This window comes from Rousettus aegyptiacus, unplaced genomic scaffold (genome assembly GCF_014176215.1).
Source record: "Rousettus aegyptiacus isolate mRouAeg1 unplaced genomic scaffold, mRouAeg1.p scaffold_m13_p_14, whole genome shotgun sequence".
Classification (NCBI taxonomy): Eukaryota; Metazoa; Chordata; class Mammalia; order Chiroptera; family Pteropodidae; genus Rousettus; species Rousettus aegyptiacus.
The window spans coordinates 32171390-32194236 of NW_023416289.1; the positions used below are offsets into that span (position 1 = coordinate 32171390).

At 51.6% G+C, this 22847-nt stretch overlaps 1 protein-coding gene across 1 annotated transcript; it reads left to right on the forward strand.

The window, feature by feature from the left end:
• Positions 1-1521: 1521 nt before the first annotated feature.
• Positions 1522-21710, forward strand: GPI (glucose-6-phosphate isomerase). The gene is made up of 18 exons (XM_016166079.2): positions 1522-1721; positions 2753-2843; positions 3162-3230; positions 4617-4736; positions 8556-8639; positions 8774-8920; positions 9673-9744; positions 10211-10255; positions 11631-11684; positions 17495-17555; positions 17937-17980; positions 18105-18257; positions 19269-19398; positions 19530-19606; positions 20611-20739; positions 20961-21036; positions 21120-21186; positions 21294-21710. Exons 1-18 carry the CDS (start codon positions 1600-1602, stop codon positions 21427-21429), a joined length of 1677 nt encoding a protein of 558 aa, XP_016021565.1. The 5' UTR covers positions 1522-1599; the 3' UTR covers positions 21430-21710.
• Positions 21711-22847: the final 1137 nt, after the last annotated feature.

The window sequence follows — 22847 nt, forward strand, 5'->3', positions numbered from 1 at the left end:
TAGTTGACCCAAAACTCCTTTTGGGTAAATAAGGGCCACTCATTTCTTTGGTCTTCAGCCCCTCCTTATTTTCCTTCTTCATCTTCAAGACCCCAAATCATTCTGGGCAGGGAGAGATAAGCCAGTTGTCGAAGCCAGAGGTGGCATTGACTGCATGGAGCTGGGAGGTGGGCAGGAAGAAGACCTAGGCTTGGGACTGCAGCAGGACCAGGCACACTCCTGGATGACTAGCCTCTCTGGCAGAACTGGGTGAAGGAGAAGCTCAATTTGAGTGCCCACTTCAGGGACCTCTTCTCCTCTCTGACTATATTCACTCCCTCTCATCCCAACTCTCATCGAAAGAGTCTTATTCATATAGTATCTATTCACTGATGGCTCCCAAGTTTTTCCTCCAGCTCGAAACTTTTCTCCCCTGTACTCCAGACATGAATACCCAACTCAACACCTCCGCTTAGATGTCTAATAGGTTTTGAAAATTTAACATATCCAAAAGCAGGATCATAATCTTCTCCCAAAACTCGCACCTCGGCAAGATGCAATGACAATTCTATTTTTCCAGGAATTGAGTTAGAAAACTGGATATTACCCTTGACCCCCCCCCTTTTTTTTTTCTCTCTCTCTCATCAGGAAATTGTTGATTTTTCACTCACAGTATACCCAGATTACCATGCCCAACTTCTACTACCTCGACTCAAGTCATTTTCTCTGGTCTGCATTATTGTAGCCTCCTATCTGTTGTCCATTTCTGCTGCATTCTAGGTTTGATCCTTTGTAAAATATGCCAGATAATGCCCCTCCTTTGCTTAGAACCCTTCAGTGGCTTCCCATCTCTCTTGGAATAAAAACCCAAGTTCTCACAATGCAAGCTCTATGTGATCTTGCTGCTTCCTTTCCCTCTCCGACGTCGTCTTCTATCACTCTCCACTCCTTCACTCCACTCCACACGAGTTGCCTCTTTCTGCTTCTGAAACATCTAAGCACGCTGCTCTTGGGAATTTCACAGCTGTTGCTCTTCCCTTTGCCCAAACACTTTCCCCCAGATATCCCATTGGCTCACTTCCTCACCTTCCTTAGGCTTTTGCTCAAATGTCACCTCGTTAGTGAGTTTTCCCTTGACCGTTCTATTCAAGATTGCAACTCCCATTCCCAAGACTCTTTCCAGCTTTCCTTTTCTCAGTAACACCAGCTTCTGACATGCCATGTATTTTACTTCTCAGGTATCCACAGCACTTCGAATACTACCTGTAACATGGAAGGTGTTGGAAACAGTTGAGCCGAACGAATGAATGAACGAACGAATGAAGCAGACTAGGGCATGGGGAGCTCGGCCTCTGTTCCCGAATCACTTCCATGCGGAGGTCGCAGAGCGGCAGCATAACTGGCTGCCATGCTGCAGGGGGAGAAGCAGAGGCCCAGGGCTGTGCTGCTGGCAAAATTGCCGGGCCGAATCTCGGGGGCGGGGTCGGCCGGGCGGGGCGGGGCGGGGCCGGGCGCCTGCGCCATAAAGACAGCTGCCCAGAGGCTTGGACTTGACGCGCGCCGCCCGCCCTCCTTCCTCCTCGGCTCACGTCCCATCCTGTGCACCCTGCTGCTCTCGCCATGGCCGCGTTCACTAAGAATCCACAATTCCAGAAGCTGCAGGAATGGCACCGCGAGCATGGCTCTGACCTCAACTTGCGCCGCCTTTTCGAAGCGGACAAGGAACGTTTCAATCGCTTCAGGTGCGCGCGGGGCCAGAGGCGGGCGGTACGTGCGGGACGCGATTGGGGTGAGCGAACCCGCAGCACATCCGCTCAGGGTGTGCAGGACGAGAGCCCGGGCGCAGGTCAACAGCCCCCGCGACACCCCAGCTACGGATCGAGGTCCAGGCCGCACTTTGTCCTTGACGTCTCCTTGAAGCAGGTTCCCGAGGATTCGTCGGAGGTCCTGGGACCGGGGCTGCTTAGTCATGAGAAGTGGGCTCCTCCTCGGCTTCCCCTCACGAGGACGTTTCCCTCACCCTTCTCCAGCCCCCACGGTTTGAGAAGGGACTCTTTCCGGAGGGGCCCTCACTGACGTAGCAGGCGGAGAAAAGTTGCCTCCTTCCATCCGCTCCCCACCCAGAAGGGGTTTGGGGCTGCCTGCGGGCTGCGGTCAGGGTGGGGCAGGCCTAGGGGATTTGTGGGGAGCCTGCTGGAAAGGTAGAGATGTGGGGGTATGATTTCTGCTGAAGAGGCTAGGTCTGGAGACCTGTGAAGGATCAGGAAATGGAAAGGAATCTGTTGGAGGAAGTGGGGCGCGGGGCAAGAATAGGGTTGAGCATGCTTTGGGGGCACTGATGCAGGTAAGGTGGGGAGGGGAGGTCTGTGGCTCCAGACTGGAAGTCCCCGGTGGCATGCTCTGTCATCTGGGTCCTTGCCTGAGTAAGTTGAGGCACAGAGTGGAAGCTCTGGAAGGGAGTGATCACTCCCTGGGCTGGGCAGGGGCAGTGCATCCAGCTCTCTGTCTTCCCATTCCCCAGCTCAGTTTTAGCAGAAGAATGGCTCCTCATCCAAGGTCCGCATCTCAGTTCACAGGGTGGCCCTTTTCACTGTTGCTGCTGCTGCGTTAGCCTGGTGGACAGGGAGGTGACAGACACAACCACTGTGCTTAGCAGCTGAGGCCAGTTTGGGTGGTGGCACAAGGATGTTGTTCTTTCTAGAAGCAGTTCTGGTCAGGGAGCAGGCTAGGGGGACCTGGGGTCTGGTCAACGGCTTCTGTCATCTTTCTGCAGCTTGACACTCAACACCAACCATGGGCGTATTCTGGTGGATTACTCCAAGAACCTTGTGACAGAGGGTGTGATGCAGATGCTGGTGGACCTGGTAATATTCTGCTGTGGGAGACTTGACCTGTGACCCATAGTCTGGTGGGCAAGCTGGGTTCCTGGGAGCCCCCATATTCTTGAGCATCTTTACTTCCTTCTCTCAGTGGACCTCAGTGACTGCCTGTGTGCCAGTGCAGGGCTTTGAGCTCCTGGCACTGGCTCACGTTCTGAGCAGACCCTTCCCAGGCAGTGGAGGATGGTGGCAGGCTGTAGCCATCTTCAGACCCCTGTGGGCTGCACCAAGCCTTGGATTTGGGAACTTGGTGTCTTCGTGGCCAGTGTGGTGGGACCAGGCCTCGGTTTCTTCTCTTCCTAGGCCAAGTCCAGGGGTGTGGAGGCTGCGCGGGAACGCATGTTCAATGGTGAGAAGATCAACTTCACCGAGGTGAGCAGACTGTGGATTCTCTGGGGCCTCTTCCTTCCCTTTAGAGTTCATCTGACCGTTAGCCTCATCATGTCTTCACCCCTCCTCTTAGGCAATACTTTTGCTTCACTAAAGGCCTAGAGGCCTATTTCCTCTAGTAGGTTGCAGGGCCTTGGAGTGTCTTCCCTAAGACTGGCATTCTGGATCTGGTGAGCATGGAATGGCTCCGGGTGTCTCGAGCCTACAAGGAGAGGGCTTCTTAAGGCATGCTTGGATAACTTAATTCTGATTTAGCTTTGCTACAAGTTTTATTAGTGAAAAGAAGGATCTTATGGCAAAAGATCAGCCTCCTCAAAGGTCGGAGTCATTAAACAGCAGTAGTAAGGCTAGGCCTCGGAGGCCCTGTTCCTGAATTGCTACGGAATATTAAGCCTGGAGGCATAATAATCATTGAGCGGTGCGAGGTGCGTCCAGGTGTTATCATTCTCATTTTACACATGAGGAACCTGAGGCTCAGACGTCAAGACACATCCAAGATGCCATATCTGTAAAAGGGAGAGCCAGGATTCAAACGCAGCCTGTCTTGCACTGCTGGGCGAGGCTGAGGGAGGCCGCACTCAAAGAGGGCTTCCTGGACTGTGGGACAGGAGTGGGGTCGGGCAGGCTGGCAAGAAGCCGTCTACCTAAGTGAGCCTCTGCCTGGGTTGGAGTCCCAAGACCATCCCTTTCCTGCTCATCTGGCATCTGTAGACCTGTTTCCCTCAAAGATTTCTCTGCTGGCTTTATCTTGATGCGACTGTTGCTCTCACATGACGAGGCCAGCTGCCTGGCACCTAACACGGACTTAGGGTCCAGTTTTCTTCTAGCAGTTGGTGTAATGGGGCCGCTTGGTGAGGGAATCTTGAGTTGCCTACTTTTCTCCACATCCAGGTGCTGGGGGCACTTTTCAAAAGATGCCAGCAAATGCCAAGTACCCTCATCAGGAACACGAGCCTACTTTAGGCTTAATGAGCACCTGGCCCTCTGAAGCCATTTATCTCTGACCTGTGTTGTCACCACTCTCCACCTTTGCTCACTGTTTCTCTTTCCCTGTTTAAAACCTGAACACCTATAGGCCCTTGGAGCCTATCCTAAGCTTATTCCGCCCTTCCTGCCCTTGCAACTGTCTGCAGCACTCAAGGGAGCAGCACATGCCTTGCCTTCCCGCCAGGGCCTGGGGTAGCCCCTCCTTCCATAACCACATAGTGGGTTCTCAGTACAAGACCATGGTACTGACTGAGACCTCAGGGCCTACGTGTCCAGTGGATAAGGGATCGAGCTGACTCTTAGGGACACACTGTACCATGCCCAGCCGGGTGTGTGGCTGGCCTGGGGTGGGGATCTTCTCACTCTGACTCTTGTCCCCAGGATCGGGCAGTGTTGCACATTGCCCTGCGGAACAGGTCAAAAACACCCATTGTGGTGGATGGCAAGGATGTGATGCCAGAGGTCACTAGGGTCCTGGAGAAGATGAAGTCTTTCTGCCAGGTAAGCAGCTACTGGGCTGAATTCGCCTTTAGCCATATGTATACATGTATTTGGGGACTCTGAGGGCTCTGATGGGTCACTCTTCCACTCGCCTTGGAGAGGGCTCACGCCCTCACTGCAGCCTAAGGTGTGGGTGGTTTGTGTGATCACCGGCCCTTGAGGGCTGTGCTAAGGCATGAATTTCCCGGACCCTGTTCTGAGGGAACCCACAACCAGCAGCATGGAGCAGCCTCCCTCCTGAACTCCTATGGACTCCTATGGGCTGATGGTGTCAGTCTGGCCAATGGCCAAGATCTGAAAAGAAAAGTGAGGCTCCTGAGGGATGGGACAGTGGGGGAGACTTGCTTTTGCTAATCTCTTTAGTCATATGCCCTTATTGCCTAGTCTAGAACTAAATAAAAATGTTAAAATTTCCTTCACCATGCCCCCAAACCACTCCAGAGGCTTCCTGTGTGTGTACTAACATACGCATACATCTGTTGCCTCCTCTTTGAAAGACACACATGCCTGCATGTACACACACATGTGTGTTCATTTTTTACCTATTCTTTAGCTTATTTGTAATTATGAATATGGAAGAGCTGTGTCTGTGTATGCATCAGTGCGTACAATGTTTTCCATGTGGGGCACAGGGGTTTAGCCTCAGACCACCTAGGGCTTTTCCTATGTCAGCCACCATTGCCTCAGTGTCTCATCCCGGCTGGGGGTGATTCTGCAATGGGCAGCATATGGCATCAAGCCTAGAGTGCAAGGGCGATGTCTGCAGGCTTGTTTGTCTGTGCGGGTGCATGCACGTCTGTATGTGTGGGTTATGTGTGCTCTGGAAATGATCATCCAGGCTCTGGTCAGCTTGTCCCTGAGAGCAGTGGCCCCCATGTGTGACTGGTCAAAGTCTGGTTACATTAGCTAAGAGCCATTTTCAGACCTGAAATGACGGGAGGTGTTCCGCTCTGCCCTGGCAGCCGAGTGAGTGGGACTTCCTGAGGTGAGGAAGGCTTGGGATCCTGCTGGGATTTTGGATTCCAGATGTTCCTTAACAGTGGTCGATACCTTGGTGTGAGGAAGAACATTTCCAGCCGCTTGCTATGAGTGGCAGAGCTGACATGCCTCGGAAGCCCGGGGCTCTGTTCAATCAACCGTGTGTGCTCAGTGTGCCGTGTGGAGAGAGTGCCCCTGCCTTCCAGGGATCTGTCTCCAGAAGGCCCTCCCTCACAGTTGGCCATTGCAGTGCCTGACTCAGACCGAGGGAGTATTTATAGTTTAAAAAGTTGCTGAATGGCAGCAGTTCCATGGTGGAGAGCACTCCCCCGCCCCTCATGGCCATGCTCTTAAAAGTTCACCACGATGGGGTGAGGATGCCACCACCTGAAAACAGCCTGAGCTTATTTATCAGAAGGGACTGATCAGTACAATCAGTGTATGGTTGTGTGCTACAGTCCTGAGCACCGTTAGGGGTTAGGGAGCAATGGTCGCATTGACCTGCCATGCCGTTCAGGGTACACTCGAAAGTTCAGAAAAGGTTACAGAGTAGGCATGTGTCATAAAACACGATCTGGTCAAATAAAGAGTATGTGTTATATTAAAGAGATACACATTTTCGCCTCTGAGATGTATTATTATAATAAAACTTTAATGGTGAGATCGAGGGTTAAGAAGATGGACAACTTATTTCCTTTCTGTATTGATGGAAAATTTCCCATAAGTTAATTACTTTATTATTTAAAGCAAGAATAAAAGTTGCCAAGTCTTCAAATTACTCAAAAACTTGGCAACTGAAAACGATGACCAACATCTCTGTGGATCCGGAATTTGTAGGGTCCATGCTGGCTGGTTCTGTCTCAGGTCTCATAAGGCTGTAGTCAAGATGATGGCCCAAGGTTCCACTCATTTGAAGGCTCAATGGGAGCTGTGGGAGCTGCTTCCAAGTGGCTCACTAGCAATTAGCGCTGGCTTTTCAGAGCCTTTGGTTCCTACTGGGTGACTTTCCCACAGGCTGATGGAGTGTCCTCATGACAAGGCAGCTGATTATCCTCAGAGTGAATGATCAAAGACAGAAAAACAGAATGCCTCAAGGTCTTTTATGAGCCAGCATCACAAATTATACTCTGATTTCTGTAAAACCTTTTGGTTTTACAGGTAAGCTCTGATGAGAGTGGGAAGGGACTACATAAGGACACGAATGCAATGCCAGGAGGTGAGGATCGTTGGGAACGATCTTGGAAGTTGGCTACCATGGTTTGCCCTCTGCCTCCCAGGGATTCATCGTGTTCCTTCCACATGTAAAATACCCCGCTCACCTCCTAAGGGGATATCCCATCACAGTGTCCTTTAGAAGTCTAGAACCTCATCATCTAAATTAGGTACAGGTAGAGTCATACCTGCATTTCCTTTAATACAACTCAAACACAGTTCCTTTTAATCTGAAACATAACAGTGGTGAGACAGGCAAAGGATAACTGATATGGGATAAATCCTTTTCAAAGCGGGGATGGGGGGTGGGGGGGATTGGAGGCACACAGGAGCAGTTGGTCCAAAGCAGTTCTGAAATCCAGCAGGACACGTGTCAGTTGCTTGGTCAGCTAGCACTCAAGGCCTGGGACTCATTCTTCAGGGCTTTCGGCTTTGCCTCCATTCATCCTTTTTACATGAAAGGTACCCTTGTTTGTAACTGCAGTGTGTTCTCAGCCCTCTACTGCCTGTAGAAATGTGGCTATCTAAAGGCTTCTTTCCACTTTGTGCCATCGCTGTTCCTTTAGTCCAAGCTGCTGGTGCTTCTGACAGTGCAGTTTTCTTAACCTTTTGGGCTTCCTAGGAAGCTTATTGGGAGATTTCACTCCATTAGACAAAAGTCATGCCCACTAATTCTTCAGGCTTTCACTAATTCTCTCCTTAAGATTCTTTTAGCTTTTGCCCACAAATTTTTGGTTTTTGTTATGGCAATGCCCTGCTTTGATAGATTTCTGGTACCAAAATCTGCATTAGTCATTTATCATTAGATAACAAATTATACCCAAACTTGGCTTAAAATGACAGTGAACTTTTACCATCTCACATAGTTTCTAAGGAGTGGCTTAATTGGTCAGTCATGGTTTGGGGGTTTCTCTTGAGGTTTTGTTCATGATGTTGGGCAGGGCCGCACTTATATGAAGGTTTGGCTGGTTCTGGAGGATCTACCAAGGTGATTCCCACTCGTGGATGGTGAAGTGGCCCCAGCTGTTGGAAGAAGGCCTCAGTTCCTCACCATGTGGGCCTCATGTGACTATTTGTGTGTCCTCACAACATAGTAGGTGGCTCCCACAAAAGCGAGTGATAGAAGAGAGCAAAGCAGAAGCTGCAAGGTCTTTATGACCCAGCTTCTGAAGTCATGCTCCGACACGTTCACGGTATCCTGATGGGTGCACGGGTCAGCCCTGTTCAGCGTGAGGAACCGAAGCAGGGTGTGATTGCCAGGAAGCAGCAATCACTGGGGTCCATGTGGAGGTTGGTTGCGTATCTCATATTCCTGTTTCTGGCACAGACCAACAGTAGTTGGAATTTCACATCTCTTGGTCTATGAGGTATTAGGTCCTGCTGAGAGTTTTCCTTGTTTTGTAAATTCCAATAATGTTTCTATGCGGCGGGGATGTCACCCCTCTTTGTTACCGATGAAATAGTTGAGGGCAAGTGTGGCAGGGATCTGCCACCTGTCGATCTGCCACTCGGTAGGCCCCTGCAAGGGCCTGAAAGTTGGGACTGAGACGTAAGGGTGCAGGAGAAATGATATTTTGAGCAGCAGCTTACCCTCAGGGGTTTGGGCTGATCACATCTACTTTCCACCAGCATGTCCGAAGCGGTGACTGGAAGGGGTACTCGGGCAAGCCCATCACGGATGTCATCAACATCGGCATCGGCGGCTCTGACCTGGTGAGGAGAGGACGGCCTTGGGATGGAGTGAGGGGTCCTGTCCAGGGCCTTAGTTTCTCTAGCAGTAGGACCTGGCTGTCCCCACCTCTCGTGGGCCTTGGAATCTTGTCTTCTGATGCCATATCTCTTCATAGGGACCCCTCATGGTGACTGAAGCCCTTAAGCCGTACTCTTCAGGAGGCCCCCGGGTCTGGTTTGTCTCCAACATCGATGGGACCCACATTGCCAAAACCCTGGCCAACCTGAACCCTGAGTCCTCCCTGTTCATCATCGCCTCCAAGGTACAGGCCTTGGACCCAGCCTGGCTCCCCGGCCCTGTGTGTATTGGGGTGTGGGTTGGGCAGGGCAGGTAAATGTTTCCCTGGTTGTGCAGCCCTCCCCACCACTTCTAAGTGACCTGTGCTTTGAGGATTGAGACTGTTCCTTGTCTGGGGACAAACACTATTTACCTGATGAAAGCCCAGACTGGTCAGTTTGAACCTTGGTCTTCAGACCACACCCAGTCATTTTGCTTAATCCATGCTCAGCCCAGCACTGTTCTCATGCTTCTTAGAGATCTGTCCTTAGTATCTGCTCCTTTCTGATCCCAGAGCTATGCTCAGATAATATAAGGGTTTCGTTTGTTGTTATTTATGCTCTATTTACTCATGTTAATGCCCACAAAATCGTAATAATTGTGTCTGAATCCTGAGGTGCAGCCCCTCTCCTGAAAGATGCTCTGGCCTTCGACATGTGGTGGGGATGAGGTGCATGGGGTGTGTGTGGCTCTCAGTTGGGTTCTCCTCCATCTGGTTGTGACGTCTGGCATCGTAGGATGACGCGGCTACTTCCAGGCTCCTTCCTGCCCCAGACACAGCCACTTATTGTGGCTTTGTGGACATATGAGTGGAGGTTATGTGAAGTAACTGTCACTGAGCCACATGTACTGTTCCTTGTGACAACTGGATACCTACATGGCCTCTGCTGCTAAGCCCTGGCCTGCAGCCTCAGAAACTGTGAGCTGGGGACTGGCTAATGGCTCTTTTCTCCGCAGACCTTCACTACCCAGGAGACCATCACAAATGCAGAGACAGCGAAGGAGTGGCTTCTCCTGGCAGCCAGAAACGTGAGTGCTGGATGGTCTTTGGGCAGTATGTGGGCCAGGAAGCACAGGGTGGTGGGCCCTGGAATCTTACCCACCCACCTGCGTAGCCAAGCCTGGCCCTGTGGCCCTGTTTCTATATCAGGCAGCAGCCTCTCTGGTGCCCGGCTTTGCTGGTTACTTGGCTTTGCCAGCCCCGGACACACCAAATGTGGCAGAACCTCCTTGAACTGGCTGAGGGCCCTGACCACACCTTTATAAGGAGGGCCATTCCTGGCCTTGTATGCTGGTGAGGTAGGATGGGCTGGCTGGCCTCTGGCCCCCCTGTCCTCTCTACCTTGATGTCAGGCTCCTCCAGCAGCCTCAGAACCAAAGGACTGGGAGTGGTTGGTCACACCCAGGGCCTTGGTTTCTCTACAGGTGGGAGGGTCCCTACCCTTGGGCGGCCCCCCAGGATGAGCTTGGTGTAATTTGGCTCTGTCTCTTGTAGCCTACTGCAGTTGCGAAGCACTTCGTTGCCCTGTCTACCAACACGGTAAGCACCCATATGGGTCCCCAGACCATCTCCCAGGCCTCACGAGGTCATAGCTTTTCAGAATGTATGTGAAAAGATGTGGTTCACAGGTTACAGGGTCTTCGCTTGGCTGATGGGCTGGGAGGGATGGTTGCCTATGAGGGATGTGAGCTGCACACCCTCCTTGTCTTCTCTACATTCTCCCATCAAATCCGCGCCTTCGGCGAGGAGCCTGCAGTCAGTGAAATCATGTCAGTCCCTTCCATCTCCCAGGTCTGACCGATACTCAGAACACCCAACACACAGGACCTCCCCTGGCCTCTGCCACCCTGCCTCCGGCTTCTCCCCAAGTGGGATTTGCTGACCAGGGGTGGGGCTGCATCCCATTTCCCACATAAGGATGTTGGCCCCAACGAAGGGATGTGACTTTTTGCCCATTGATTGCTGGGATTAGAATTTGGGTTACCTGCCTGCCAGTTCTCACACTCTACCTGGCCTGAGGTCGTGCAAGGTACAGTCGGGGTAGGGGGGTGGGCAGCAGGGCTGGGTGGGGCGCTGATTCAGGAGTATCAACCATGGCAAGCCTGTGAGCACTTGCTGCGTGGTAGGCTTTGTGCGGGGCTGTGTCAGAGCTGGAATCACACCCAGGTCTTCTTGACTGCTCCCTCTCACCCCTTCCACCACTTCCCTCCTCCAATGCAGACCTGCCCATCCTGGGAGACGGCAGGGGTGGGGAGACATCTTAAGGCTGGGTAACCACTGTCTGGCTCTTGCAGGCAGAGCTCAGACTGATTAGTAGGGTGTTTCCCCCTGTGGGGACGAGGTAAGGGGTTGCCGACCTTGTTTGCCTGGGGGACTGGAACACCTGAGCAATAGGATCGGTCATCCCCTGAAGGCTTCCTAAGGTGGAGCCATTCCATATTTTGGAATGGCTGGCAGGTGTCCTGGCTGTGTGGTGCCTGACTTGGGAAGTGGCTCTTGCCTAGGTTTGGGTTCCAGCTCTAGATTCAGTTTCCCAGATGTCCTGGGGGATTGGTCTCTGGTACCCTGACAGCCCCAGAAGGTGGGCCTTGCCAGAGCACTGTGTGAGCCATCCTCGCCCTCGGTGGGCCAGGTCCTCACCCTGGGTGTTCAGCCCCCTCAGCAGAAAGACTTTGCAGGTGCCAGGCCACTGCTGTGCTAGATGTGAGCTGGCCTGGTGTCTCACTCTGAGGATGGACGGCTCTTGGTCCCTGCCCTGGGCTCATAGGCTGCTCCAGCCCTGCCACATCTGGGCCCTGCGGAAGGTGGGGGTGCTCCCACAGCTCGGACGGCATAACTTCTTGCACCCTGGAGCTCCTGTTCCCGTCCAGCTAATACATACTTTCTTCTTTCCTTCTTCCTTTGCCCTTTCTAGACCAAAGTGAAGGACTTTGGAATTGACCCTCAAAACATGTTCGAATTCTGGGATGTAAGTAAAGGCATTTCCTTGTGTGGGGTGAATTATGTGTTCTTGGCTAAGTCATGACTGTTGAGCCACAGATGAGGGGCTATGAGGGCAGGTCAGTGTTTATTGAGCACCTGCTACGTGCTTGGCTTTGAGAAAAGCTGAGAGGCCCTCAAAGAGGCTTGTGGGGCAGGGGCAGCCCAGTCAAGATGAGGGCTCCACTTCCACTGAGGGCAGGCCAGGCTTGCAGGGCCAAGGCGATACTCTCCTGGGTGCCTGCCAGTAGCACCCACTGTGGGGTAACCGGAGCTGTCCCTACCCAGCTCAATAAGCTGAGGTCGTGAGTTATTCTCAGTGATGACCTTTCTTTAGAACTACAGCCATAATCTGGAAAGGCCAAGGGGCCAGGGTGAGGCAGGAGGTATGACCAGACAGGCCTGGAAAGGAACTGCAGGAGCAGCTGGTGGGCGGCAGAGGAGGTACCAGGCCTGGGGCCTGGGTGGGGCCTTGCAAAGCAGCCTGAAGAGCAAACCTTGACTGGCCACTCTAGCGACAGGTGGGTCACATGGACTCTAGAGCCACAGCTGGTGCCAAGCAATAGGCAGGAGCTCTCCTTGCAGCTTGCCCGAGTGCAGCAGTGGTGTGAGCCGGGCTCCGGCTGCAGAATGCAGGCTTGGAGTGCAGGGATGCTGTGCAGGGTGTGGTGTGGGTGCTGTGAATGCAGTGGGCATGGCGCTAACACGTGACAGTGGCAGGTAGACCGGGGAGGGCCTGGTCTCACTGGGGCTATTTCCAGATCTTTAGACTGGAAGCTCTTTGCATGGTGGCAGCATCCACAGATGTATCTCCTCTGAAAGCTGTAAAGGCCTTGGAGCCTGGGAGAGAATTAAGCTCTAACGCCCTAAGGCATCTGTTGTGTATAATGAGTTAACTTTCTAGAATGGGACTAGTTGTATACCATCTTTGGAATAATTGAGAAGAGTCACTCAAATCATTTTCAGCATCCAGTGGCTCAGACGAGGAACCCCAGTCAAGAGAGACTGTGCAGCTTCTTACAGATGCTGCCTGCCCGATAAGGAGGGGGACACCTTCTACCACCTCCCTGGGATCGGAGCCTGAGCAGGTGGTCTTCAGGGATGTGTGGGTGCTGCTGCTGGTCAGGGAGCCCTACAGAGCAGGGTTGCATCCCATTCGGGGTTTTCATTGCCCGGAGCTCCCCAGCAGAGCTCGCCCACGGTACAGTATAAGGAGCCAGGATCATGTACTGATGAATAGAGGTGGCTCATCAGGTGTAGTCTGAGGAGCCAGGGTCAAGCACAGGTCGGCAGAGCTGCCCACTAGGTACAGTATAAGGAACCAGGGTCATATACAGGTAGGTAGAGCTGGCCTACCCATTATGGTCAAAGGAACCAAAGTCAAGCACAGGTAGACAGAGTTGGTGTACCAGGTGCTGTCTGAGGACCCAGGGTCAAGCACAGGTAGGCAGACCTGGCCTGCCAGGTATGTCTGAGGATCCAAAATAAAGCACAGCTAGGCAAAATTAACCCATCAGCTGCAGTGTAAGGAGCCAGTGTCATCTATAGGTTTATAGAGTTGGCCTGCCAGGTGTTGTCTGAGGACCCAAGGTCAAGCATGGGTAGGCAGAGGTAGCCTGCTAGGAATGATCCGAGCATCCAGGGTTAAGCACAGGTAGGTAGCACTGTCCCACAAGTGTGGTCTGAGGAGCCAAGGTCAAACAAGTAGGCAGAGCTGACCTTGTTCCTCAGACTTTACCTGGTGGGACAGCTCTGCCAATCTGCCAATCTGTGCTTGACCCTAGGTACAGTGTAAGGATCCAAAGTTATGTGCAGGTAGATAGAGCTGGCCCACCTCATGTGGTCAGAGGAGCCAGTTTCAAGCACAGGTAGGCAGAGCTGGCCTTCCAGATGTTGTTGGAATTACCCAGAGTCAAGCACAGGTAGGTAGAACTGTCCTACTAGATGTGGTCTGAGAAGCCAAGGTAAAGCACAGGTAGGTAGAGCTGGCCCACCTCATGTGGTCAGAGGAGCCAAGGTCCAGCACAGGTAGGCAGAGCAGGCCCACTCGGTACAGTATAAGGGGCCAGAGTTATATGGCGGTAGGTAGAGCTGGCCCACCAGTTGTGTTCGGAGGAGCCAAAGTCAAGCACAGGTAGGCAGAGTTGACCTGGCCGGTGCGGTCTGAGGATCAAGCGCAAACACAGGTAAGCCGAGATGGCCTTCCAGGTATGGTTGAAGAACTAGGTAGGTAGAACTGGTCCACCTGGTACAGTGTAAGGAGCCAGGGTTATATACACCTAGGTAGAGGTTGGCTTATCAGGTGCAGTCTGGGAACCCAGGATCAATTTACAGGTATTTAGAGCTGGCCCACCAAGTGAAGTTTAAGGAGTCAGAGACAGAGGCAGGTAGGCAAAGCCCATCTGCCAAGTGTAGTGTCTTATGAGGCCTACCCAGTTAGAGTTGACCACAGGTAGGTAGAATTGGCTCTTTCAGGTGTTGGGTTCAGGTGAAAATATCTGTATCCCAGGTCTTTGTGGTGAGGCCTGAAGAACCAAGGTATAGCCTGGGTGGGTATTGCAGTCTTCTTTAAGTAGGCAGAACACTATGGGGCTCATAGGAAGTTCGGGGGCCTAAGTTAGACACAAATAGGTAGATGTGGCTCTCAAGCGAGAACCTTGTAGCCAGAGGTATGTATACCTGGATCTTGCAAGTAAAGTCGTTGGAGCATGGTTCTGGCTCAGGTGTGTTGACCCAGGTCTTAGAGTTTAGGCCTGAGACACATGAGTTAATCGCAGAAGGGTAGAACCACATCTCTCAGGTGGCATCTGTGGAGCACAGGTATGCAGAGATGTTCGCATCTGCTGAGTTCTGCAACTCCTCAGTGAGGTGTTGGTGCCCAGGTTAAGCAGGAGTTATTAGTGTTGGATCTGTCTAAGAGCCAAGTCAGATACAGGATATGGACTTGGGTCTCTCAGGTGAGGCCTGGGAGCCGAGTTCAGGCCCATAGAGATAGAACTGGATCTCTCAGGAAGGTGTGAGGAGTCTGGCTTGGGCTCAGGGAGGTGGACCTGGGTCTCTAGGTTGAGATGTGAGGGTCAGATGCAGACAGGTATGCAAAGCCTGATCCGTTAGCTGAGCTGTCTGACTCTGCCTCTGTCAGGTGTATAACCCTGCAGCGCGAGGTATTGAAGTAGCACACAGACAGAGCTAGCTTCCCAGGGGGAGCTGTTGTATCCATGCTCAATGCTGGCTTTGTCAGTGAGTCCATGGATCCAGGGTCACATGGGCAAAGGTGTATAAACATCTTAGATGGGTTCTTGCCACCTGAGTTCAGGCACAAATTGGCATCCATGAGCTTGTTAGGTGAAATGAGTGGGCAAGCCCTAGCCCAGGAATGCATAATTGGTGTAGCTGGCAAGGTCTGAGAAGGTGGGTTGGACATAGGTGAGAACTTCACTGGTAGGTTCAGGCATGGTTAAGTGGGTAGTGTGGGCTTCTGTTAAGGAAAAGACAGTCATCATAGTTTGTGTACCTGGGTCTGCCTGGGGCGGTCTTGAGAGCCTTTGGGATTGGGTAGGACGGAGAGAATGCTGCGAGCCAGGTCACCACCTGGTCAGGTATGATGGGCAGAGCTCGGTTTTGCAGAGGCCTGAGGACGTACAACTAGTCCGATACGGGCTGTAATGTGGGGCCCTGGTTGCCATAGAGTTTGAGTTACCCAGGTGAGGAGAAAGGATTATACCTGTTTAGATAAGTGAGATTTGGGCACATGGGCAGGTGAGGCCCTGAATGTTGAATTGACCAAGGAGCTACATCTGTGAGGTGTGGACTGAGAGACCCACTGTAGGAACAGGTAATGTCTAGAGACCTGTGGCTGTGGGTTGCGGTTTCAGAGGCTCAAGTCAGATGCTGGCATTGCTAGGCTCTCCAGAAATATGAGGTCTGACGACCCGGCCTGAGCCAGGGTGAGAAGGCTGGAATCTGTTGGTCTGAGGGCTGGCTGTCTGCTCAGTCCACTTTCTAGAATTGAGTCTGTTAGGTGAGATCTGAGAGCCTGTATCGGGCATGGTGTGGCCAGTGGGACCGTGCCCGTCAGGTAAGGTTCTCCTAAACCCGGACCCTTTCCAGGTGAAGGGCCCCACCATTCATCTCATTACCAGAGACCTCTGGGCCACACGTAGTTCTCCCATCTCCCAATTCATCCTGTTTGAACCTCCCGAATCAGTCCTCTGCACTCCCCAGGGTAGCATCAGTCTCTGGATGACCTAAGTTGTTTCCTGCTTCCATTCTCACCTCACCGACTTTTTGATTCTCCAGCCTTGCCTCTCACCTTCCACCCTCACTCCTTCCTCTGTCTTCTAGATTGTGCTGTTTCCTCCTGGCAAGCATGCCTCAATGGGCTTCCAGTAGAGAATTAAGCCCTGTTGCCCCAAGGCATCCATTGAATGTAATGAATTAGCATCTCTTTTTTGCATCTAGTAGAGGGATACTAGCCTTGGAGTATCCTTGGGAGAATTGAGAAGTCAAGTCACTCAAAGCTCTTTCCACAGGACCTTTGCATGTGCTGCTCTGGCTGCTGTGGGGATTCTCCTCTCTCAGTGCTTCCCGGGGCAATGCCTACTCATTCTTCAAATCTAGGCTCAAGCACACCTCACAATTCTTTTATAATCGGTTTCAGTACCATATTTCTTTTCTCCCAAGTTCTTGTATCTCCTTTTCACATTTATTGGCATGATTGTTTCGTGTACCTCTTTCTCTCCCATGGACTGTTTCCATTGCATGTGCTAAGAGTAAGAACGTGGTAGGTGCTGCATAAATATTTAGGAAGATTTGAATGGAATTCTGAGGATTCTGATGATACAAGTGGAATCTGCAATGTGGCATGAAAAGGCACAGTGTGAATGACAAGCCTCAGTGTGTCTTGGGGCTGAGGCTAAGAAGATCAGTGAAGCCTAAGTATGAGCCACTGGACCGGTCAGTGTCCCAGTAGGTGGGCTAGGCAGAAGTATGAGGTACGAGTCAGTCAGTACAACCTGAGGGGTCAGGATTGGGCCCAGATACGAGGTAGGTGCTGGGTCTGTCAGTGTCAGAAGGGGCAAGGCCAGGACCAGATATGAGGCATTGGGTCTGTCAGTATTGGAGGAGGCAGGGCCAAGGCCAGGTAGGAAATATGAGTCTTTCATTGTTCAAGGAAGTGTGCTTGGGCACAGGTATGAGGTGTTGGACCCCTAAGTCTGAGGAGGGCATGGCACAGGTACAAGGTGCTGGGTCTGTCAGTGTTCAAAGAGTCTGGACACAGGTATGAGACACTGGGTCTGGTGATGTCTGAGGAAATGGGATCTGGCACAGGTGTGAGGTGCTAGTTCTGCTGTCTGAGGAGGCTGGGCCTGGCATAGGTATGAGGCGCCGGGTCTGACATCTGAGGAAGCCAGATTTGACACAGGTATTATGAGCTGCTCCTGGGTCCGTCAGTGTCTGAGGAGGCTGGGCCCAGGTATGAGCTGCTGGGTCTATCAGTGTCTAAGAAGGCTGGACCTGGCACAGGTATGAAGCACTGGGTCTTCTGGTATTTGAGGAGACAGGACCAGTCATGGTAAAGCCTTTGGCTGTCTTGCGACTCTGTTGTAGTCTGCCCTGTTGTTGCCCAAAGAGTTGCCAGCACCTGGCCTACTGTCTTGCTTCCCAGAGGTGGGTTGAACTCAGGCCCTCTGAGCTGCACCTGTGGAACAGCATCGCTTTCAGTGGGCAATTTTGTGGCAGGAGGGAGGGGGGAAGGTGTGCCAATCTTTCCTCAGCACCTTTTCCTATCTCTCTTAGTGGGTAGGAGGACGCTACTCGCTGTGGTCAGCCATTGGACTCTCTATTGCCCTGCATGTGGGTGAGTGTGCTTCTGTTTGGGAGACAAGGATAAAAGTCTAAGATTGGGAAAGGGTCTCATCCCTGAGCCCCTTCTTGTCACCACAGGCCTCTTTGCCCTTGGCTGGAACATTTCTTTCAGGTCAGGAGGAAAGGCCTGCCTTTTCTTTTGGGCTTGCAGGTTGGCTTTTCTCTTTACCCTTCACAACTGCAGTCCTATTTGTTTCCCATGTGAGGCCGAGTTAGATCCACCTTTGCACGTAGAGCTAACTCATTAGAGAAGCTTTCTGCGGGCCCAAGTCCTCCCAGGTCCTATTTCTTCTGGCTCCACATCTAGCCTTTCCCTGGTTCCAGGAGGGCATAGGGCATGACCATTTATGTTGACGCTGCATTTGTGTTGCAGGATTTGACAACTTCGAGCAGCTGCTCTCAGGGGCTCATTGGATGGTAAGTGCTGAGGTTTGTGTTCTCTGACAAGTGCTCGCCAGAGATGTGTGGTTAGTCCAGCTCCCTCTCTCTCTCTCCTTCCCTAGCAGCTGCTCGGTTCCTGCTCACCCTGTTCTCATTTCAGGACCAGCACTTCCGCACGACGCCCCTGGAGAAGAATGCCCCCGTCTTACTGGCTTTGCTGGGTATCTGGTACATCAACTGCTTTGGTTGTGAGACACACGCCATGCTGCCCTATGACCAGTACCTGCACCGCTTTGCTGCCTATTTCCAGCAGGTACTGGATGCCAGGCCAGGCCTTGTGGTCAATGGGGCCTGTGGAGGACCTGGGAGCCCTGCGAGTCCAGGTGCCCAGGTTCCTGCCCCTTCAAGGACCTTTTCCCCATTATCCTTGGGCATAACCAAGACTCACCTCTGCTCCTCATCTCACGGTGAATCTTTGCATCCAGGGTCTGTTCAAGCAGAGCGTCAGCTGAGTTTGACTGCCATGGGAATTGACTAGTTATCATGGTTCTCTGGCCAGTCAGGCCCTGGCTTGGCTCAGGGCATGTTTCTCAGCTGGGTCATTTCTTCCTCAGACATCACTCTGTGTGCCTGCGATAGGGATGGGCCACAGGTTGGGACCCCTCTGGCTTGTATACTGCCAGAAAAGCAAGTTCATAGTCAGTGTCCCTTGCTTTGTCCCTCCAGAAAAGCAAGTTCACACCCAGTCTGTGGTGCCTCTTTGGGCTACTCACAGCTCTCTGCCCACCCCTGGAATCTCCGGAGCCCCCAGAGCCCCTCCTCCTCGTCCAGATTCTGCTCCGGGCAGCACTTCCACATCTGTCCCTGCTTTTGTTTAGCACAAACCCAATCCTTACGCTGCAGCCCTTGGGCAGGATGACAGATTTTCACCAACACCTGGAGGTGAATCCTATGGTTGAAGGAAGGGCAAATGTGCCCCAAGGCCCAACATCTAGTTGAGGTGACAGCCCTCAAAGGCTGTCCACTCTGGGCGCCATCCGACTTCTCTCTTAAGAAATCAGTTGAAGGAAGATTTTGTGGCCAATTTCTACTCTTAAGGAGGTCCTCCTGGGACCTTCATACCCACCTTCTGGTCATGAGTCTTTCCTGCAGAGTGGTTGAAGCTAGAAAGCTTGTGAGCCTGTGTCCTCACAGGTAAGGGGAGGTAAAAGGGTCATGCCTATGGGCCAGGACAGGGCAGGTGTATGCCTGATGCTTCCAGGCAGGATTTGGGCACAGAAGCAAGACTTGCAGATAGAAGTCTGTGTTTTTCTTCCCATTCCAGGGTGACATGGAATCCAATGGGAAGTACATCACCAAGTCCGGCACCCGTGTGAACCACCAGACAGGGCCCATTGTGTGGGGGGAGCCAGGGACCAATGGTCAGCATGCCTTCTACCAGCTCATCCACCAAGGTAGGGTCCATCTGGCCTGGGCACGGGTGTTGCTGGGGAGGGAGAGGGCCCACCAGCAGAGACTTCTTGTTAGGCTGTATGGTGGCTATGGGCTGGGATAGATGCCTGGGTGACCATAGTGTTCTTCACAGGCACCAAAATGATACCCTGTGACTTCCTAATCCCAGTCCAGCCTCAGCACCCTATAAGGAATGGTTTGCATCACAAGGTAAGAACCCCTATCCAAACCCTCCTCACACTTTCTTAGGCTCACATTATACCCAGACCTCTTAAAACCTGATGCATTGTTTGGCAGATTAGTTTTCTATTCCTGCTATAACAAATTACTATAAACTTAATGGCTTAAAACAACATCCATTTATTATCTTGGTTTCTGCTGGGTCTCTGCTCAGGTTGGGACCAAGGTCTAGTTTCTTTGCTGGCTGTCAGCTGGGGATTATTCTCAGCTTCTAGAAGCCACCCTGGCTCATGGTCCCCTCCATCTCAGAATCAGCAATGGTGGGTTGAGTCCCTCTCAACCTTCGATTCTCTCCTGCCTCTTCTTCTGTTTTATGTCTCTGACTTCCTCTTCTACTTTTAAGGTCCCATGTGATAACATTGGGCCCACCTTGCACAATCTCCTCACCTTCATTTCTGTAACTTTAATTCCATCTGTAAAATCCCTTTTGCCTTGTAATGTAACATGCACAGACATAATAGAAGGGGGCAGAGATCACTGAGCCAAGATCTTGCTTACCACAGCAGCAAACAGAAAAACCATCCAACTCCTAGCCAGACAAAGTCCTTGACGAGGATCGATCACACCTGATCTCAGGTGTGCAAAGTAGCATGGGTTGCTGTGGGCACCAGCTTGGGACTCAGAGACCTGGGTTTGAATTATTCTCCATACTTCTCCAGTCAGTGCTGTTGACTTGAGGAAACTAAACTTCAACTAGAAAGAGAGATGATGCCTCCCCTCCTGCCATAGGATCTTAATAGATGTCAGTAAAGTTCTTAGTGCACATTCCTTAAAAGATAGGTATCGTGGGTACCTACTTTCTGATGTCATCAAATGTGCCCTGCTGTCCCCCTTCACTCCAACTGAGCTCTAGAGTGGAGGCCAGTAGTCTGGCTCAGGCTGGGACTAACCAAGGCGGGGAAATACCAGGCAGTTTTGTCCTGCCTGAAGCTCAGACAGTACTTCCAAGTGTAACTGAATGTCTCTCCTGTCAGATCCTCCTGTCCAACTTCTTGGCCCAGACTGAGGCCCTCATGAAGGGGAAGTCATCAGAAGAGGCCCGGAAGGAGCTCCAGGCTGCGGGCAGGAGTCCGGAGGACCTTGAGAAGCTGTTGCCGCACAAAGTCAGCACTTCTGAAATGGGCTTTGGGTGACGTAGTGGAGTTGGAAGGATAAAGCTGTGGGGCCAAGGCAGGGGCTCATGGCGTGCCTGGCTTGTCCTATACAATGGGAGGGGCTGTCCTCACAGACCTACATATTCCAAACCCTGGGGCACAGTGTGCTTCCTTTCAGAGGATTTAAGGGTCACAACTAACTGGGGAACATTCCTGGGTGTTTTCTGAAGGTCTTTGAAGGAAATCGTCCAACCAACTCTATTGTGTTCACCAAGCTTACACCATTCATTCTTGGAGCCTTGATTGGTGAGTGATTGGGAAGGTCCTGGCTTGGGTAGCTTGTACTGGTCTGGTGGGGTCCTAACGCACACCGTCTGCCACCTCTGCAGCCATGTATGAGCACAAGATCTTCGTTCAGGGCATCATCTGGGACATCAACAGCTTTGATCAATGGGGGTGAGTTGCTGACTGAGGGGAGGGTGGGAATACCTGCAGGTAGGCTTGTGGATTTCACTAACAACCGGAACCATCCTCATACCTTTCTTTCCCCCTCTTCCTGGCAGAGTGGAGCTGGGAAAGCAGCTGGCTAAGAAAATCGAGCCTGAGCTTGAGACTAACAGCCCAGTGACTTCTCATGATTCTTCTACCAATGGGCTGATCAACTTCATTAAACAGGAGCGTGAGGCCATAAGCCAGTAAACTCATGTTGGGCTGACTGCAGTCCCTGTTGTGACTATCCTTCTTGTCCCTCCTTGCCAGAGTCTGCACAGCATGGTCCTCCCCAGAGCACCGTCTGGTCTTGGGCTATCTAGACCACAAGCCCTTTGGGGAAAGCTGTCTGGAATTACCACCCTCACCCCCTTCGTGTCCATGCCCCTCTGTCTTACAATTAGCTGAAGTGTTTCAGTGCAGCTGATTTTTCTGACCCATGTTCACCTTGTTCATATACCAGGTAGAAAAATAAAGATGCTACAAAGGTGGTTGTGAGCTCAGTCTCTTGTTTCCTGCAATGGTCCTCTGTGCAGGAGTCAGAAATCCTGTAGGAGGAGTGATGCGCCTTGATGGAGGCTTGACTATAAGTGGCCAGCAGGTGCCTCATGGAGGATGGTCCCATGAGAAGAACATGGGTGGGGTGGGACACAATTAAAGTCACAAGGGCAATTTGGCCTCCGTAATCAAACCCTTTATCTTCTTCCGTTTCTCACCTCTGTGACTTTGGAGGAATTATGTACTTTTATTCACTGGATGCTTTTCAAAACCTCATTGAGTTTATGTCTGTTTTGGGTGAATTCCTGGCCCAGATCAAGGGTGGCTACCCTTCTGGCCAGGTAATTCTTTCCTGTTATAAGGTATACATTGATAAAAGGATTTTTGAACAAACTACCCTTTTGTCTTCTATTCAAGATATATATCTTCTGTTCAAGATATTAAGTAATATTTCTGGCCAATTAAACAGAAAAGGAATTTTGTTTAAAGAGTCGATGGGCAGAACTGATGAGCAGGTTAGGGGCTGAGCTTTCAGGACCTGTGCCCTAGATCAGGATACAGAATCCAGATGGGGAACCTGCTGCCCTCAGCCCTGTCATCTAGGCTTCCTTCACCCCGTCCTTTCCTAGGCCACCCACTTCTGAGTTGTCCTCTGGCTTGGTCAAATGACTTCTTTAAGGAGAAGGCAAATTACTCCCAAGGGCTCGAAGTGAGAAATACCCTACTCCTAGAAAGTGATCTCACAGATGCAAACATCCACTTAAAATGATGCTTAGAAACTGTCAGTACTCCTCATCTTTCTATTGGTAAAGTTGGCTTCTTTTTTTATTAATTCCAAGAGTGAATGCCCACTTCTCTCCTCACCTTTGTAGAGATGATAGAAAGATGTTCTTTGATGGTTGAGCTCTGTTTAGGCCACTGCTGACCCAACTTCATTCTTAAAGTCACTGATAAAAAGTGAAGGCCTTTTCCCATCAGAGCCATTTCCTCTATTACAAAAGAGCAAGCACAAAAAAGTCTGCAGACCGAGGAAAATTCAATGTAGCAGACCCGCTCAGGCTAACCTGGATTCCCATGAAGCATGTCTTCTCTTATGCAGGAGGAACTGGCATGTTACAATTGTCCACATA